The sequence below is a fragment of the Dicentrarchus labrax genome, unplaced genomic scaffold, assembly GCF_905237075.1.
Source record: "Dicentrarchus labrax unplaced genomic scaffold, dlabrax2021, whole genome shotgun sequence".
Lineage (NCBI taxonomy): Eukaryota > Metazoa > Chordata > Actinopteri > Moronidae > Dicentrarchus > Dicentrarchus labrax.
In genome coordinates, this window is record NW_026136721.1 from 9,798,698 (window position 1) to 9,818,232 (window position 19,535).

A 19,535-nucleotide genomic window follows, 5' to 3' on the forward strand; every position below is an offset into this window, starting at 1 on the left:
CTATGTATATATGTCTATGTATATATGTCTATGTCTATGTATATATATCTATGTCTATGTATATAATGTCTATGTATATATGTCTATGTCTATGTATATATGTCTATGTATATAATGTCTATGTATATATATGTCTATGTACATAATGTCTATGTATATATGTCTATGTCTATGTCTATGTATATATGTCTATGTATATAATGTCTATGTATATATGTCTATGTATACATATGTCTATGTATATATGTCTATGTCTATGTATATATGTCTATGTATATAATGTCTATGTATATATGTCTGTGTATATATGTCTATGTCTATGTATATGTATATAATGTCTATGTATATATGTCTATGTCTATGTCTATGTATATAATGTCTATGTATATATGTCTATGTCTATGTATATATGTCTATGTATATAATGTCTATGTATATATATGTCTATGTACATAATGTCTATGTATATATGTCTATGTCTATGTCTATGTATATATGTCTATGTATATATGTCTATGTCTATGTCTATGTATATAATGTCTATGTATATATGTCTATGTCTATGTATATATGTCTATGTATATAATGTCTATGTATATATGTCTATGTATATATGTCTATGTCTATGTATATGTATATAATGTCTATGTATATATGTCTATGTCTATGTCTATGTATATAATGTCTATGTATATATGTCTATGTCTATGTATATATGTCTATGTATATAATGTCTATGTATATATATGTCTATGTACATAATGTCTATGTATATATGTCTATGTCTATGTCTATGTACATAATGTCTATGTCTATGTATATAATGTCTATGTCTATGTGTTATGTCTATGTATATTGTCTTTATATATTTTTGTACATATGTCTATGTATGTCTATGTACATAATGTCTATGTCTATGTATATATGTCTATGTCTATGTATATAATGTCTATGTATATATATGTCTATGTATATATATGTCTATGGGTGTACGGAGCAGCGGTGGTGACGTCAGACAATCAAGCCTGAGCAGCTTTGCGCGCTCCCGACGCCAACGATCACGAGCCGAATCTTCCGCCACATCCAGAGCAAGAACCAGGAAGTGAAAGTATACACATGGAGGGTGTGTCTTTCTCTGCCACTGAATGTTTTATTTTTAAAAACACAGTCCTCCTCGGATAAATAATGGGGGACTCGGCAAGGGCCAAGCGGCGGGAGCAGCTGAAGCGCTGGGCCGGCTCCTTCACCGACAAAGCGTCGGCCGTGGCCAGGCGGAGGTGGCGGGGCGAAGCCGAGAACGGAGCAGGGGAACCGGAGGCCGAGCTCAGCGACCCACCGACGGACCAGCCAGTGTCTGTGGGCAGAGATGAAACCAGCCCCCTCCTCAAACGACGGTAAGGAAACATCTCCTGTCAAACAGCTTCACTACATCGGCCAGCTAACAGCCAGCTAGCTTAGCTTAAACATCTGAGGAGATGCTAAAGGAGGAATGTTGTGCGTGGGCTTGGAGAGGGGGTGGACTAAATTACAGAAACATCTCACAATACATTACTCTAGCCCCCCAGCTGCTAAATAACATATACGGTTGATTGAAGCTCATAATGTGAGGTTTCTGTTGAAACTGTCAGTGGTCAATTGTCGTTTCTTAGGCCGTAGTTTGGAGTGTTTGTGTTAGCTAGCTAGCTAGTTAGCTAACAGCTTGGCTAATTCACTTTTCACCTGCATATATGTATAAACATATATATGTATGTATATATATATATGTATATACATATATATGTGTGTGTGTATATAATGCTTGTAGGGACTTACTGATATCATTTTGCAGTAATTGTTTTCAGCCAATGTACCAACAATATGGGCAGTGACCAACTCTTTAAGTTTACACATACACCTAATTGGTGTTCAGTTTGATAACATTATCTAAGAATAGAGTAGATGCCTTTATTGTCACTGTACACATGTACGATGAGATTAGAAAGCCAACTCCAATAGCAGTGCAAAAAGCAGTACAATTATCAAAATATATACAATATAAACATAGGACATAAAGTAATAGTACAAAAATATATTGCCCATTTATGGTATGGAATATTGCACATTGTATGATATTGCACAGTGGGTATGTATGTAGGTTTAACAGTGTTTAATAGTGTTTAATATATTTAATGTAATATTTTAGTACCTTTTGTTGCAGGTCCAATTGTCACAAATGTTGCAACAGTATGAATATCGGCGACAAAGAGTCAACATTTACGATGACACCAAGCTAAGAGTGGTCACAAGCTGACCCTCACCAACACTGAGTGATGACACTTAAAGGGACACTAGTGTGACAACACAAAAAACTATGGCTTCAGACCTGACCATGTTTAAATCTTGTGTTATTTCTTTCTCATTGTTAACAAATCCCACAAGGAAACCAAAACCACCAATCAACTGAACTTACAGCAAGTATTGCCTGTATATTCAAAGCTCGATCTAACTTATTTCTGTCCATACACTTCGACCATTGTCCAATTTTTTTTTAAGACACTGGCTTAATTAATCACTAGTGCACCAAGTCTACTGCTGACAATAGTCTCCAGGAAATACATCAATTCATTTATTCCTGTTTGGGTTCCATTTGCAATACAGTACCAAGCTGTTTTAGGGTATTATCTTGGACTTTTTAAAAATGAAACTTCATATTTGTGACCGTTTTTAAAGATTTACATCCTCAGTAGGAACAAATGGCCGTGGTGCTGAGATCCATCGATAGGGTAGGGATGTCTGAAAATACTAAGAGATGCGGAAATGCATTGCCGGGTTGGTTTTAGTCTTTTAAGGGTTTTCTTGGCAGTTTCAAAACTATAGAATATTGCCATTGTTTTTTTGTTACTCATCCCCCTTGAGAATCTCATCAAATCACAAAGGTTTTTCATACAGGGCTTCTGCAAGTGTGTTTCTTTTTTTTGTCTTTTTTTTTTTACTCCTTGGATGAAGTGCACTGGTGCTACAAAACATGTTACTTATTTTTAAATTGGCAAACCAGCTATAAAAGCTAACCAGTGAAGTCATCTAGCTGCATGTATCCTCTGTCTTTAGGAAAAGAGTAAGGTTTGACAGGGCTGCAGAGTTCCTGGCTGCCTGTGCCAGCGGGGACACAGAGGAGGCCCAGGCGATGCTGAAGGAGGCCAAAGAGACCAAACTGACAAACGGGGAAGATGTAGCAGAAATTATCAACTGTTCCAATGCAGATGGTATCACTGCTCTCCACCAGGTGAGGAAGTTTCTCCTCCTGAGGTTTAATTAAAATTACTGGTTGATGCTGAGATGAATGAGAAACATTTACCGTTGCGTTATTTCCTTCTACACAGGCCTGCATAGATGGCAGCATGGAGATTGTGTCCTTCCTTTTGGAGCGTAATGCCAACGTGAACCAGGTTGACAGTGAGGGATGGACGCCGCTGCATGTTGCTGCCTCCTGCGGTTACCGTGACATTGTAGAGTGTGTAGTATATGTCTCTACAGTTAACATAATAGAGCAGCGTAACAGCTGTGAAATACAGTACTCTTTGTCACTTTGGGGACGCCAGAATGTAGCGCGGGTGCCAGAGTATTTCTGCATACAACAATACTAACATTGTTGTCGTGTTTGGCAGGACAACAAGTCAGCTAAGGCATGAGTGGGCTTGCCTGGCACACAAACACATGCAGCTCAAATGATTAAACAATTGATGCTTCTTATTTTGCTACAGTCTCTTGTTCTTTACCTATGAATAACACTTTTAGTCTTTTTTTGAAGATTGAAAGTATTGGCACCCCAAACACAGACGATGTGATAGGATTAGGTGTTTTCTATTTAGAGTCGGTTGTCCTTGTGCTGTTAAATGGATTGTCACTCTGTCCATGTTTGTTTTATCAGTTTCCTTTTGCAGCGAGGTGCGTCTCTCTCTGCTGTGAACTGCGATGGTGACGTTCCTCTGGACATTGCTCTGGATGAGTCCACTGAGTCCCTTCTCCAGGATTACACCCTGAGACAAGGTGAGTGCTGTTCTTTGACAACTACCCCAGTTTGATCATGTGTTTGGGATTAATCTGGGGCAAAGTTTTTTTTATTTCCAGAGCATGTTCTGTTGAATCAACAGCATATGTTACATGTTAATGTACGTTTGTTGAGCTAAATAAAAACACCCTGATGGATGTTGTATTACCAGTGCTGAATAATGTATGGAAAACATTAAGTAAGATTTTTCTTTTCATGGTTGGCTTATTGTATGACAGAAGGGTGTGGGGTCGTTCCCAGATACATAGGTTTGACTATTTCATACAACTATTTCATAATGATTACCATACTTTTACCAACTATATCAACCAGGTGTGTTTGGAACATCCTCAATGATGGTGGGTGTTGATTTGCAGTTCACGGGCTGGAGGTCAGAGGATTTAAAGCAGGGTTAGGCTTGAAATTAAATATTGGGTATGACGAATCGTCCAATCCCGTCGGGAGGAACACATTTTTCTACCTGTTCCACACTCAAAGGCAGGCTAAAAGCTGGCCCTAATAGAGAGCAGGGAGACAACTATGATAACTATTTACATATGGAAGGGGTGGGCAATCTGACGTATTAGATTGAAATCGTGATCTAAGGTAACCTTGGGTGAGCATCTTTCTTGCTTCAATCTATTTGTTTGTGGCCAAACTGCATGGTACCGGACCAATCATTATATTATTATATTTCTCCATTGAATGGCACTGAAGGCTTTTCTCCATGAAAAATATGTTTTTCGCTCCTCTCCAGACTGGCTACGTTACATGGTTTAGTCATCTGATCGGTCGAAGTTCACCCGTGATAGACAGATTGAGCCAATCTCCTGCCAAGTATTTTTTGAAAGTGCCTGTCCTTTTTTCCGAACAGGTTCCAATGATGACTTCCCAGATGGTTCTGTGTAGTAAACCATCTGGCGAAGTCAGGTTAGATCTAAGGCATCCACAACCTAATTTTCAGGCAGAACGTAGAGATTGCGGGATTTATTATTACAAATTACTTCACATAGCTCTTGCTTGGGTGACGTATTGTAAACAATGCAATTGAGTTGTGAGTATCTGAAAAGTGTTATTTTATGATTATGTTAGCTTTTGGCTTGTGTCTGCAACTTCATTTCAAACTTTAGATAAAAGATCACAATTTAGATTGTGGCTCGTGATATTGATTTAATAGATTGTGATATTATTTTGGCCAGATCGCCCACCCCTAAAAGATGGTGGTAATGGTACACATTTTCATGACATCGTTTCCTGGAAAGCACTGCCCTTGTTGCATAATGTGAGAAAACAGTTGTGTCAAGAATGGAAAAAGAGATCTTAAACGAGAAGTTCAAAACCTGCTGTATAGAGGAAGCATAATTTCTAGAGATGCACCGATATACAATATCAGGGCTGATACCAATAACCAAAAATTCTCTTTTTTTGTGTCTGATACCAAAATGATAACGGAAACTAATACAACACCAGTGTTTAAAGACCATTCACCATCTTGAGAACAAAGAATACATTAATTTAGTGCAAACTTGTTTGTAATAACATCAGTTTAAAAATATATATTATATAACATAATATTAATGCCAAACCATGTCTCCTTATTGACAAGCATGCAAGGCTTTAAAAATATTTGAATAACTATATATAAATTAAATAACTATATTCGGTTAGACTAATTAATGATTACCTGAAACTGGCTAACAGTCTTGTGGCATCCAAGTCGACAAGAATTAAACTGAATTAAAATTCAGCCCTGCCCTCGGACAAATGGTGACCGACATAGAGAGCAGAAGAGGGGGATGTCGACCAATAATATATTAACCCTATATCGTGTATCCCTAATAATAATTAGCTGTGTGCCTCATACCGTAGACTATAACACAAAGGACGCATGTATTTGACATGTTCTTTTTGTGTCCAGGTGTGGACTTGGAGGCAGCCAAGCGGCTGGAGGAGGAGCAGATCATGACAGATGCCCGAACCTGGCTGAATGAGGGTCTTCCCGCTGATGTACGACACCCCAGGACCGGGGCCACCCCCCTGCATGTGGCTGCTGCCAAAGGCTACCTAGAGGCCCTCAAGTAAGGATCTTCTGACGTTTTTTTATTACATTTGAACTTAGAATTGCTATTATATTCTATAGGATTTCTATATTTAGTCTTCCACAGTTTCATGCAGTTCTGCTGTTGTCACCTTGCTGTTGTGTTGTCCAGGATACTGTGTCAGTGTGGGCTGGATGTGTCAGCTGTGGACTTTGATGGCTGGACGCCTCTCCATGCTGCAGCACACTGGGGTCAGGGGGAAGCCTGTCGAATTCTGGCTGAACAGCTGTGCAATATGGAGGCCCGCAGCAATGCGGTGAGGCAAAAAAAACCCAACACATTTATCATGACTTTTGGTATTGACAGAATTTGGTATTTTATAGGAGAACTTTATCCTGTAAATCTATCATCCTGTTTTTCATGTTGAAATAATCTTTGTAGGGTCAGACACCCTTTGACGTAGCTGATGAAACCGTTGAGGAGCTCCTGGAGGAGTTATCACAGAAACAGGCCAATGTGAGAAAGTGTCTTTTCATGGTATTCTATGCATTTACTTTATGTGATTTTGAAGAATACTGACAGCTGCTTCTCTCTCTCTGCCTTTGTTAGTGGCGTAATGAACAGTCCATATTGGACAGGCAAAACCAACAAGGCTCCACAGCTGCAAACGCACAAAACAAGCGGCGGAGGTTAGTATCCACCTGTAACTCTGTACATTCTTCACAATTAAAAATGTTTTAATTGTGAACACTAAAAAACCTCCTGAAAAGTCTCTTTGGGCAGTGTCATCCTATGAGGCCACTTAGTGCCAATGTCTGTCTGCATTTCATGTCTTCCAGGAGCTCAGTGTGCCGGATGAGCAGTAAAGACAAGATGAACGTGCAGGACCAGTCTAAAGAGCGGGGTGTTTCGGGAGGCCTGGAGCTGAGTGAGGAGAAAGAGAGCAGCCCCGGTAAACCAGACACTGTGTTGACAGTTTGACTGCACGTTTTACCTATACTCTGCAATGTCATTATGCTGATTCCACAAGATGTTGGTTCTGTTTTCCCAGAAAGCTCCACTGTATCCAGTCCAGACACTGAGAGTGTGACCACATCCACAATCAGCCCTGCTGACAAGGTACAAATCAGGCAGCCTAATCCAGTATGTCAATAGAGCAAGTCTAGGCCGTACTCCTAATAACATTATGAATGAAGCGATGAAGCCATGATGAAGCCCGCAAATCAGTCTCATATTTTATTTATTCATTTTTACAAAAGTTTGACTCATCAATGTTTTTTAAGTTTGAGCCATGTGTTTATTAAGGTCTGAAATAAAACAAGATGAGAACTTAAATATTCCCAGCACTTTTTGCGATGTAGTACGCTTGCTTATCATAGGAAGTAATAAGAAATGACTCTTTACATTAAGGTAGTAGTCTAATGAGAACAGGGTGTTGGGGGAATCACTTTTTTTTTCTCTTTTTCATCAAACCGCAGTTTTTGCAAGTTCCCGCAATTTCATCGCATAAAATTGCATAAATATCCCGCATATTCCATTGCATTTTTTAAGAAAACTTGCCGCATAATCAAGGATTTTTGCCCACAACAATCACAGAAAAACTCTGCATTTTTCTGGATGGACTGTATATTGATTAATTTTCATTTATGTACTAATGAAAAAATCCAAATAGTTTTCTTACACATGGTGTAAAGAACAAAGAATGACCAAGAACAAGACTAAGAATATAATCAATATCATCATAAAAAAGACCTATTATAAGATTATTATGATGACTATTCTGTTCATAGGTTTCATACTTCACACTGTTAATCTGCCGATCTACAGTAGAGCTAATTGTGGAATAACTCTTATAAAATATTGGCCTGATGTGTATCAGTTTGTGGATCTTTTACACCACAAAGGTCTTATAACTTCAAAACCAACAGCAAAAAAAAAAAATATTTTCCCTAATGGGGAAGTACGTGCATTTTAGTCAGAATACTTTTCAGTTCTTATCAGTTCATTTTGATCGGAGCCCACATGACTTTCCGACACACCCAGCATTTCAACAGAGGTTTTAGACACACCCCCAATCAAGATGTGTCATAACTTCAGATGTGAAGGCTTTTGGTCTGGATTAAAGCATGTTGACTAAACAGACTCGTGTACAATATGCTGACATTAATTGGGGTGATAAATATTTTGATCAAAATTTCTATTGCAGACAGTTAAACTTCTGGCCTTTTTTTCTTTTCTTGTCTTATGTGGTTCAGACACCAGAAGAGAAAGATGAGGAGGAAAAGGAGCAGGACAAGGCAAATCGCACTGCCAGAGTCCAACCCACTCCTCAGATGAGGGATGCCGCAGCTGAGAGCCCCAACACCCCCAATGCTGACAGGCGCAAGTAAGAAACAACAGTGTTTTGAACAGGACCACAAAAATATTAGTTTTTCAAACCAGTTCATTTTTACTTCACCAAAACTGTTCTGTGATATTTAAAAAAAATGTTTTTACGTTTATTTTGCTTCTATAATTTCATACAGATGCAGGGTGGCCCCTAATGGTTGAAATGTATGTAGTATTTGTGTAATATATAGTTTGTGGATGTTTTTTTGCCTTTAGGTTCCAGGCTCCAGTTAGAGACGAAGAGTCTGAGTCTCAGAGGAAAGCTCGCTCTCGGCTTTTGCGGCAGTCTCGCCGCTCCACACAGGTACTGCTTTCTTAGGATGGGTATTGTTAGGGTTTTGAACAAGTAGCTATTAGCCTAATGAACTCTAAAGCTAAAAAATACCAGCAGTGACTGGGAAACTGCAGGAAAAAAAAAAAGAAAATATGGATTTTTTTCCTTTTACTTGTTGTTTTGAGCTTCCATTGCACCTACAGTAACAGGCATAGTCTCGTCATGTCAAGTCTAATCTTATCTCTCTTCTGTACGCTGCAGCCTCTCTGCTGCTCACTGTGTGTGTGTGTGTGTGTGTGTGTGTGTGTGCGCGCGCGGTGGAGGAGCTCAGCCCCGCCCTGAAGCAAACGCTCTCACTCCCTGGTTTCTTACCAATAAAAGAACCAGTGCCCCCTACTTTGCAGTAATCCATCTATGTAGATTATTTACCAACTTATTTTGATACAGCACATTAAATCTTGCATAAAGAAGTGACGTCAGTATTCTGTCATAGGCAGAGCAGACAGACAGACTGTTACTGCACTGTAACGTTAGCTTGATGAATGAGCCAACAAACAAACCTTTACTGGGGAAGAGTGTATTGCAGGCTAGAAAGCCAGTTAGCTGCTCAGCTGCAGCACATTAAACAGCGTCCAACAGTGTAGCTGCTAATGTCACTTCAGGTTTGTTAGATGCTGGTGTTCCTCTTCAATACCACTAACAACACACTGATATAGAGGCTATAGCACAAGTTTATTTACTTTGTCTCTCGTTTCCCTACAGTGTAACACAAGCCCTCTGGCAGCATGCCAGCAGCTGTCAATCAAACACTGACACGTCCCTACAGCCGTCTGAGATGTAAAAAAGCATTACCCCAAGAACACTTTTTATTTAAAAAAAAAAACCTAAATTTTTATGGCCTTTCTTGACTACAAAAAACTCACTTAATGTGATTTCAGCCAGACTTACAAAGAACTGGTTCCAATTCAGAACTGTTTTGGGGGCACCCATACTGTCTTCCTTTCCACTGCTGGGGACCTGGAATCATTTAGTTACTGTGTAAATCCTTTTTTTGCATCATATAGTTTATACTCTAAAAGATGTCACTACCTTTTTACACTGTGCTGCACGCTGCTATTTTGGGTATAAGAAGCTATATTAGTTTTGTCAGTTAGACCGATAGTCACACATGTGACACTGTTTTTTATCACCATTTCTTTTTATTGCTTGATTCTCAAATTAGTGTAAAAATGTCACTAATGTGCATTAGAGGTGCCAATGCTGTGGATAATTAAACATTTCAGCAAAATGTTGTGTTATGTTATGATACTTAGTGACGGCTAACCTACCTGAACACAGTTAGAGTGGAATAGAGTGAATAATTTACTGAGTAATGATGTGGTTAACCTGCTTATTTTTCTGACTTCAATGACTGTAAGTGCAGCGTCATGCTGCACACCTACCACGGGGCAGATGATGCATTGCATCAGTATTTTTTCATTCTTGATGGAGAGAAACTGTTCTGGGTGCAACTTAAGGTCTCTGAGTGGTTTTTTCTTTGCTCTGTGCTTGCAGGGTGTAACTCTGACCGATTTAAAAGAAGCAGAGAAGACTGTGGCTAAAACTGCAGATCTGCCTCCCCGCAACATCCAGCCTGTCAGCCCCATTGTTACTGTCACGCCTGCTGAAAGAGGTGAATGAGGATGAAAAGCTACAAAATATATTGTTGATAGATTACAGTGGATTCCAAAATTCACTACCCACTCTTTGGAGATTTTCTGGAGGAAAATGTCTGAACAGCTCATTGTTAACTCATTGTTAATTCATTGTTATTTTCAATTATTTTGTCAATCATTTTCTTGATTAATCAATTAGTTGTTTGGTCCATGAAATGTCCAAAACCTAAGGTGTTTGGGTTGGGGATAAAAAATTACTCAAAGCAATCGAGCGATTATCAAAATAGATTAATTTAATAGTTGACAACTACTCAACTAATCGTTGCAGCTTTAGGGTCACTAATAAAGCATGGAAAATATTCTCTACTGATTTTGTCTCGCACAAAAGTCTTGAACAAGACTAACAATAAAAACATGATGTAGATTTTGGGTGGAGTGCTTCAGGAAGTGAGGTTTTCTCACATGGGCTCTAAAGGCTGTTGCTGCATTAGGTGTGGTTTATATATGCATTTGTTTATGAGTTGTATACATCTTGAGAGTATACAATCCCACGCTCCACCCTTGTTTTGCTTTTGTTTTGTTATGGGGAACTGACCATTTTCACATGTGATGTACTGTATCTGGTTGAAGCATCAGCCTGTTAACCCAACAAACACATTACTTTCACATCAGTTTTCAAAGTTAACCTGTTTTATTCACAAAGCCAAAAATAGCATTTTGTTCATGAACAAGAACATAAGACCGCTTGCTGTTATACAGAAAGTAACATTCGGAAACCAATCTACCTGGGGTGGGGTCTTAAAGAGTCAAAATCCATTAATCTGGATGAATGAAGTGTTAATGTTAATTATATAAAGCTGCATTGTTTTTTTTTTTTCTTGCTTTTAAATGTGTTTTTGGGAAAGATTAGTATTGATTATACTGTAACAACTACAAAACAAAACAAAACAAAACAAAACAAAACTGACATGGAATCAATACTGATTTTTCTTCATATCTGTCTTGTTTTTTGCCAGTATGTATCTGAAATAAGTGCACTTACAATGGTGTTAAAAAGATGTTTAATAGTCTTAAATTTAACCTTTTTAAACCAGCACAAACCCTGGCATTGTTGCTTAGATGAATCCTGAACCGAGCCACAGCCTCACTGAAATAAGTGTGTTTCCTATATAGTATTAATCGTTCTCCTTTAGATCTCCACAGTGGCCTTGGATGTGGTTAGTTCTGTTCTGTTAACCTCCATATGTTTCAGATACAGACCCGGTGAAGCAGGAGGAGCTGGAGGGAGAGAAGCGTCTGGGGGTGAAGGACAGGAGGAGAGGGAGGAGGGAGAGACGCTCCACTGGCATTGTTCATCCAGGTGGAGAGGTAAGAACGACACAACCATACATCATCGCAAACTTGGCAGAGAGCTCACTGTCAGTCAGGAAGAAGATTTTTGTTAAACAGGCCCCAGCAGAGGTTTGCTTTACAGTTTACACCAGTTCCTTTATTCTGTCAGCTGTATGTGAGTGTTAAAAGTAGGGGAAAGGGAAAGGGCAGCTGACCACTTCCTCTTTGTTGTAATGTAACTGAATATGTCATAAGCACACACACTTTTCTTTTGAAAGATGAGAACTCTGCTGACTGGAAGTCAATATGACTAGTGTTTATAGGGCTGCTCGATAATGGAAAAAATCATAATCACGATTATTTGGGTCAAAATTGAAATCATGATTATTCAAACAATAATTTTTTTAAACTTCAGAAACATGCTGCATTTAGTGGACATTTGTCAAAAACACTTTGCAAGGAAGTCCGCAGTTACACTTTCCTTTCCCCATGAACATTTGTAAGTCTCCCCGTTACCTGTTCAAAGGAAAACAACGTGACAGGAGAAGACTGCAACTGGTGTCGCGACCACCGGCGCAAGTATAAATAGTTACGGTGCTCCTGTGACTTCACATTGTTACGCGACAGGTCGGGAACGGCGAGTATACCGAGCGCATGATGTGCAGTGCTTGCTGCAGGGGAGGGGCGTAAATATGCATGCGCGAAATACGCAGACTGTGGCTGTATCCCAATTCAGGGGCACCAGCTTTTTTCTATAAAACATTGCACAACCGAAAATGAAAAAAAAAACGTTTCCCTGGGATTTTATTAGTTTTGCGATCGTTTGGCCCCAAAATCGTAATCATGATCAAATTTCGATTAATTGAGCAGCCTTAAGTGTTTATAGTAAAATGTTTGCAAGACTGGCAGGCTCTTGAACCCCAGTGACCTGCTGGTGAGAATTAATATCAGTTAGAATCTGAATCTTTGAACATCACCTAAGGAATTATCAGATTGATGTGAAATGATATGGCCTGTGCTAGTAAAGTGATGTTCTAGGGCCATCCTTATAGAGCTGACACCCCATCTACCAAGCCTGAGTCCTTGCTGTAGTGGCCACGGTTTCGAGACATCTGTGGCCCTTTGCTGCACACGCCACTCTTTCTCTTCCTTTCCTGTCCATCTTAAGCTTTCCTAAAAAAAAGGAATTGCAGTCCTGTGTTGCTGACAATGGGAATCTTTTGTTCTTCAGAATGAAGATGATGATGCTCATTTGGATGAGACAAACAGCAACAATACTTCAAAGTAAGTGTTTTAAACCTTGTGTGTTTGATTTCAGTCCTTAAAGGCATACTATGTAAGATTTTCCTAAAAGACAGTGTATAAACTCACAAACATAATCCTTGTCAATCATCATTTATGACTCACTAGAGGATCTGAGATTGGGACACAGCACCCAGGTTACAGTGCTTCCATAACAAGCCACAAATACGGCACCTTCCTGCAGGCTTGTGTTGAGGTTTGGCCATGATTATTTGGGCTTTAGAACGTAACCACTCTAATGTGAAAAAAAAAACAAAAAAACATTTTATTTGATTTGCGAATCTCCTCAATCATGCACTATGTTGCTTGACCAAAGGGGCCAACTTTGAATGGTGCCTTCACAAACGGCAACGGGACTATTTCTGCATAGTATGCCTGTAACTTTTTCCCTCTTTCTGATGTTTTTTGTAATTTCACACATTTCAGAGACAAGCCAAGACAACGGAATGAATGTATGTGCATCTGTTCTACCTTTCTTTCCCCTCTGAAAAATGGATCTAGGGTATTTGTTCATGTTATGACTTGTGTTACTCGAAGGCTGTTAAGTTGAAGGTCAGAGAGCCGCAGGGGAAGACGGTTTGATGCTTGACTGTGTACTTTGAGTTTGTATTTGCCATTAAGAAGTAAACAAAACTGTAGTATTATTTCCAGGAAATAAAGATACATGTTTAGCTTTATAAATGTATATCACTGTGTTGTTGGTGTGGAGGATTCTCTGTCAGGGCTTTAAAAGCTTCCAATGTGTCTCTGCAGTGAGAGTCAACTGGGAGACTCGTCATCTGACTACAGAACGGTACGTGTCTGCCCCTCTTTTCACAGTAAAGCTCACACAGTCCTTAAAAACACACCTGAGGGCTGAAAGTGAGTTATATCTGAGATCTAGACAAACCAGGGCACGAATGATACTCGACAGGATCTAGAGAGAAATTATAGAATGATAGGCTGTACTGTGGCATCAACCATGCACATATGAAGCATTTATCATTAGGTTCTGAAGGTCTGTGTTATGTGTGTCTGTTTCTCTCTAGTGGTATTTCAAAGTACTGCAGGAGAACCTGGCTCTGAAGGACAAGCTGCAGGAGATGGAGCTGCTGCTCAGCCAAAACAAAGTGGAGCTGGAGCAAGTCCGACAGGTCCGGCAGGTTTGCTGCTACAGCTGACCTTTTAAGAGTGTGTGAGCATGTGAGCGTGCGTGTGTGACATTTTAACAGAGGGATGCTATGTGGGCGCTGGTGTTTTCTGACTCAGCATAACAAGGAGTGTGTGTGAATGTGGACAGCAACACAAATTATCCATTAACTTAGGTTTTATTATATTTAACAACAATTGCAAGATGCTAAACCAGAGGAGCCTAAAGCATAAATGCTTCACTCTGTAAAAATCTGGTTATATTTACAGGTTTTATTTTTTCTTAAGTATCAAATTTGAGAATTTAGTTAATTTTACTTGTTAAGTATTGTTGTGTAGCTCTACAGTCACTTGTATGAACATTTCAAATGGATAGTGTTTCTCTCTGTGGCAGAGTCAAGAAAGCAGCACAGACAGACCGGCCCTGCTGGAACTGGAGAGATTTGTAAGTCTACATTTTTTACTGTCTGTGTCTTCCTGCTGTACTTAATACATAAAAATGAATATATAGAGTAATATATTTCCATATTACAGTAAATAGAAAGGCAAAGATTAAAATTTCAAAAAAGTTTCCATTTCCTGCCCTTAAGTTGTGACATGAAACTGTGAAGCTGTGAAGGCTGATACGTCCTTTTTTTGAAACTGGCTTTGTAAGGTGTGACAAAATGTCCGACCACAGAAGAGCTCCATGTTATAAGCTCTACAATTTCCATAGAGAATGAAGCGGTGTCAACAATAGAATCATTTTGCCCTATAAATACAGTAACAGCAGTCAGTCGGTGATGTTCAAACTGTTGTTCACAGGAGAAGTTGGCTCTCCAGAGGAAAGCAGTGGAACTGGAGGATGAGCTGAAGGTACAGACGTTCACTTCAACACTGATTACTTACTCTACTGGGTTAACTGTGATAATTTGACACTGAATCTAACAGTTGCACAAGCAAAAAAAAGACTGCACCTCTGTGGTGGACTTTTTTTATATGTTACTCAGGTAGCAGGTAAGAATCATCAAATCCTCTATTCCTATAAATAGGAAGAAAACAAGACAACTCAAAAATACTAAATTGAGTATAGCCAGAAACCAATTACATCAGGCCATTCATTTTATTTGCTTTGCATCAAAATATCTCCAGTGCCCAGTCAAACACTTTGAGCACAGTCCTCACCTTTTACACTGATGCACCTTTTAAATCATACACTTACTAAGCTAAAACCCAAACAGTTTGCAGCTGTTGCTATGTAATTAGCTTAGCTGAGGTACATCTGTGTTGTCTGAAGCTAATTCATGTTTATTTAGAGCTACAACCTACTTTAAGCTCCAGTTTAAACTGCACTGGTGGTTTACTGTAAACCTTTTCCTGGAATCAAAGTCACCTCTGCTAACATGTAAATTGTTCACTTATGAAAAATACATTCAGCTTTATGGTAGAAGAGCAGAGGCACAATGTCACAGAGCAAATGCCTTATTTGTAATGAGTGTGGATACTGTTTAGGATTGTCATCTTGAACCAAAGTGGACATTAGATGAGATGTGCCATGATCGGATTATGTATGTATTTTTGCTACAAGCATCTTTGTGATGCTGCGTTTCTCTGTTCTTCTGCCTGTGTGAGGCACACCTTTAAGGCTACATGGTTTAGCTCATTCTAAATCTCATCTGAGTTCAGATGTCAGATCAAAGTCGCACAGCAGCTGCCCCAATGAGTTGTCACACCATTATCAGTTCATCCTCTCAACTGAGGAGAAGATAAAAAACATGAACACAAGCTTACAACAGTGAAAAATGTCCTGACTATCTAAAACGGATGAAGAGCTGCTGAAGAAGGCTGTGTGTATTTGAAGGCATGCAAAAGCTAAAAATGTTTGATGTCTCTGCAGGTTCTGGGGGACCTCAGAGCAGACAACCAGAGGCTCAAGGATGAGAACGCCGCCCTCATTCGAGTCATCAGCAAACTCTCAAGATGAACCTAAAAACCGTACATGGAGATAAAAGTATTACATTCTTCTTTTGCCCAAGCCAGAAGACACAAACCGGGAAGGGAGACGGCAGCATCAAACACCTGCACAGCACATTCAACAGTAACTGGAACAACATATAGATTTCAGGGTTATTAGCCTGTGTTTGGGCCTTTATGTTTTGGCAGATCTACTGTATAACAAGCTGAACTGCACCTCCTGTGGACTGACGGGACGTTCCTGTTCACATCCACTTTTATATTACGTTTTTATTGTCGTTATTTTTTTAACTGGAATATTTTAATGTGCTTTGCTTCTCTGATACTTTGTATAAAATGTGTTAAGAGGCTTAAAGCCATGCACAGTGCGAGCTCACAGTAATGTTTTAGATAGCTTTCTTGACCTCTGAAGGGTTGGAGACATAAAAACAGTCAGGTGTAGGGGGTGGTTACTAGAAAAAGACAAAAAAAAAAGACTTAAATGTGCCAAAAAACCAGCCCCAGTTTTGCATGTCCGTTGGGGAAAACTCCAGTGGTCAGTGTTCTCAGGATGAGTCTTGGGTCGATGCTTTCTGTTTTGGCTGACTGCTGTAAAGATGGACCAAATTTGCTTGCTCATTTCTCCCTGCTCCTCTGAATGTATATTTAATATGTATATTTATGTACAGGGGCCATCTGTCCTGACAGTGATGATGTAAAGGTGTAGTCGTGGTCTCTGTTGTAAAAAGGACGCAGAGTTTTGGGTGCTAATCATGGACGTCAGATGCAGCTCATGTTCAGAGGGATTTTTACAGAAAACTGTTTGTTACAAACGTCAGATCTTTCAAGAGGTTTCGGAGAACGCATGCTCTATCCTTAGTACTGTAAGTCAGTAGTAATTTCACTTTGCCATTTTGACTGGACGCTTTTGAAAGCAACGACCCGTAAGCTAAGTATTCACCCTGTGACGGACGGCTGTTATTCAACAGACAGGCCAGATGGGTCAACTTTTGAATGTTTACTCCAATTTTAAAGAAAAAACCTGCATGTCAAATTGTATTTTGATGCTGTGCCTTTCAATATACATTTCTAAGTGATATTTCTATTTTGCTTTGGTAAATGTACACTGTTAAGTATAAAATACAGTATGGGCATAAATTATTAAGGCTCTGTTCTCTGTCCATCATCTTTCACTGTTTAACTGAAAAAGGTACATACTGTCGTTTGAGGAAAAAAGTCAAACTATAATTAATAACTAACTATAGCTGCAGATGTTAGCTTATTGGAGATATATCATAATGGTGAATATGTAGGCCAATAAGTAACAAGAAATTGTTTCACAGAAGAAAAAAAAATGCTTTTGAGGTAATTAAGAAAATATGTTGCCATTACACAGTCTGTCCGCCAGCGAGCTCTAGGTTTATGTTTCCAGTGTAAAGTGTCCACTCTGTACATATCTTCATGCCAATTCTTGGAAGAAAAAAACATTTTTATAATTTAAAGGTGCTGTAAGTGAAATCAGTATTCTGACTAATGTCGGGTCCCTTCCTGCAGTTAGCAGGTCCCTCCCTCCTCCACACCTCACGATTGCCTGCTCTTAAGGACCGCCTCTTTGTGGAGTTCTCTCTCCTGATTGGATGAAATGTTAACAAGAGACCAGAAATTGTATTCTCTGTTTACTGCAGAAAGGAGGCAGACCCATGTTACTAACTGAACACTATCAGTGATACAGCACCTTTAAGGTATTTGCTACAATATTCCTCAAATACTGTTAGCTGTTAAGTTAGCTGTTGTAACCGTTAGCATTAAAGTCCTGTGTTGGTCAGGGGCTGGGCATTGAACCACCAACCCGCTCTACCTTCTGAACTACAGCCACCTGCAGTTGAGTGTTTTATGTGGTTCAGACTGGTCTAACTGACATCAGTCATTCACACATACAGTATGGTTATTAAAGCTCAAGCCAGACATCTCAAACAGTTTCAGTATTTGACTCCAACAGGGTCTTAAAAAGTCTAAATTTTAGATTTTAGGCCTTTAGATAATTGAAAATGTCTTGCATATGATTTTGACAGGTCTTAGAAATTAATGTTGAATTTTTCAGTCTCAATTTTAATTGTGTTTTTGGTAATCATTTGTGTTGGTCATGCTGCAACAACTACAAAACAAGTGACATTGAACCAATACTGATTTTTTGCCAGTATTGACACTAAAATAGGTCTTAAATTGCATTCATAATGGTCTTAAAAAGTTAACCCGTTGAAACCTGCAGAAACTCTGCTCTAGATAAAGAGTTTCCATATCAAATATGTCTCAGCTTTTGTGGCAATTTACCATTTAAGAATATTTAAAATAGAAACAGAATTACTTGAGTTAAAACAAGTAATTTTCTGTTCCTGAATGACTAAGAAAAAGCTTTGATACATTAAGTAAACTACCAATGTGAAATAGGAGGGACATCCCGACTCCCTAATTGCCTAGTATGGGTTGAGTGCCAAAAAAACCCTACATTTCCCATGATGCAACATAATAGCATTTTTCTCCCGGTCTTATAAATGACCACATCTTTCAAGCTGAGGACATTTTCTCAGACAAAGCTGCTCCAGTGCCGCAGTAAACATTATGTAACGGTTTTCACAAGCAGAGTAGAGCCGAACTTGGTGTCTTTATTAACACAGCTAACTATGGGACTGCTACAGTGTTTGTCCAGCTACAAGCAGTACTACTTATTTGCAAAACACCATATTCGAGGCCAAGTTGAGCAAAATCTTTATTGACCGAGAAGAGCAATCACAAATGATGATAGAATATACAACCCCACCAGCATGCCAGCGTTTTCATAGAAACTGTACAATGTGAAGGAATGTATGGAGCAGGAATACATAATTATCATCAGAAGAAACAAAAAAAAAAAAGAAAAAAGGTTTTACATCCATGTGTTCTGGTACAGTACAAGTCGATTTCAATTTAATGTTGCTGGTCGGTCCTGTTTTAAAACCCTCCTCCTCTCTCATTAAATATAACATACAATACCGAGCATGTGTTTCTCTGGTAGTGTCACCTGACCCCTTCCTTTTACTGCTTTCTTTCTGAGAGGGTCAATGGGTTAAAAAAAAAAAAAAAAGGTCAGTTTTCTCTTTTCTCTACCAGCGTCTGTCTGCGGCTGAGACCAGACACCGCCGAGGTCTCCGGCGGCAGCAGCAGACGGTGCCTGGCTCTGCCTCCTCCTGTGCTGTCTCTGGTACTACTCCTGGGGTCTCCTTACTGCAGGCTACTGGCTGTGAAGCAATCTGAATGAGCGAGGGGGCAGAGCGCGCGCGGGGGGGCGGGGGGGGCTTTGTAGGGGGAACGATGTACATTAAGGCAAAAGGGGAACGACAAATAAAGAAGCTAAATTAGAAATGTTTGTTTTTCTCCACACGATCATAGTTAGTGCTAAGGCCTCATGGCTAAAAGATTCA

The 19,535-nt window shown here is 39.3% G+C and overlaps 1 protein-coding gene across 4 annotated transcripts; it reads left to right on the forward strand.

Annotated features, from left to right (window-relative positions):
• Positions 1–1,045: 1,045 nt before the first annotated feature.
• ppp1r12c (protein phosphatase 1, regulatory subunit 12C) lies at positions 1,046–17,238 on the forward strand. 4 transcript variants are annotated; one of them, XM_051385581.1, is made up of 20 exons: positions 1,046–1,394; positions 3,088–3,262; positions 3,360–3,490; positions 3,908–4,026; positions 5,946–6,105; positions 6,238–6,382; positions 6,508–6,582; positions 6,676–6,755; positions 6,906–7,018; positions 7,097–7,185; positions 8,322–8,452; positions 8,671–8,758; positions 10,283–10,400; positions 11,636–11,751; positions 12,947–12,999; positions 13,771–13,810; positions 14,046–14,159; positions 14,540–14,590; positions 14,950–15,000; positions 16,022–17,238. In XM_051385581.1, the coding sequence occupies exons 1-20, from the start codon at positions 1,186–1,188 to the stop codon at positions 16,106–16,108; spliced, it is 2,145 nt and encodes a 714-aa protein (XP_051241541.1). In that variant the 5' UTR covers positions 1,046–1,185; the 3' UTR covers positions 16,109–17,238. The 4 variants fall into 4 exon arrangements, with proteins under 4 accessions (XP_051241541.1, XP_051241542.1, XP_051241543.1 ...); XM_051385582.1 differs by having other exon boundaries at positions 1,047–1,394; positions 14,046–14,150; XM_051385583.1 differs by having other exon boundaries at positions 1,047–1,394; positions 7,118–7,185.
• The last annotated feature ends 2,297 nt before the right edge of the window (positions 17,239–19,535 follow it).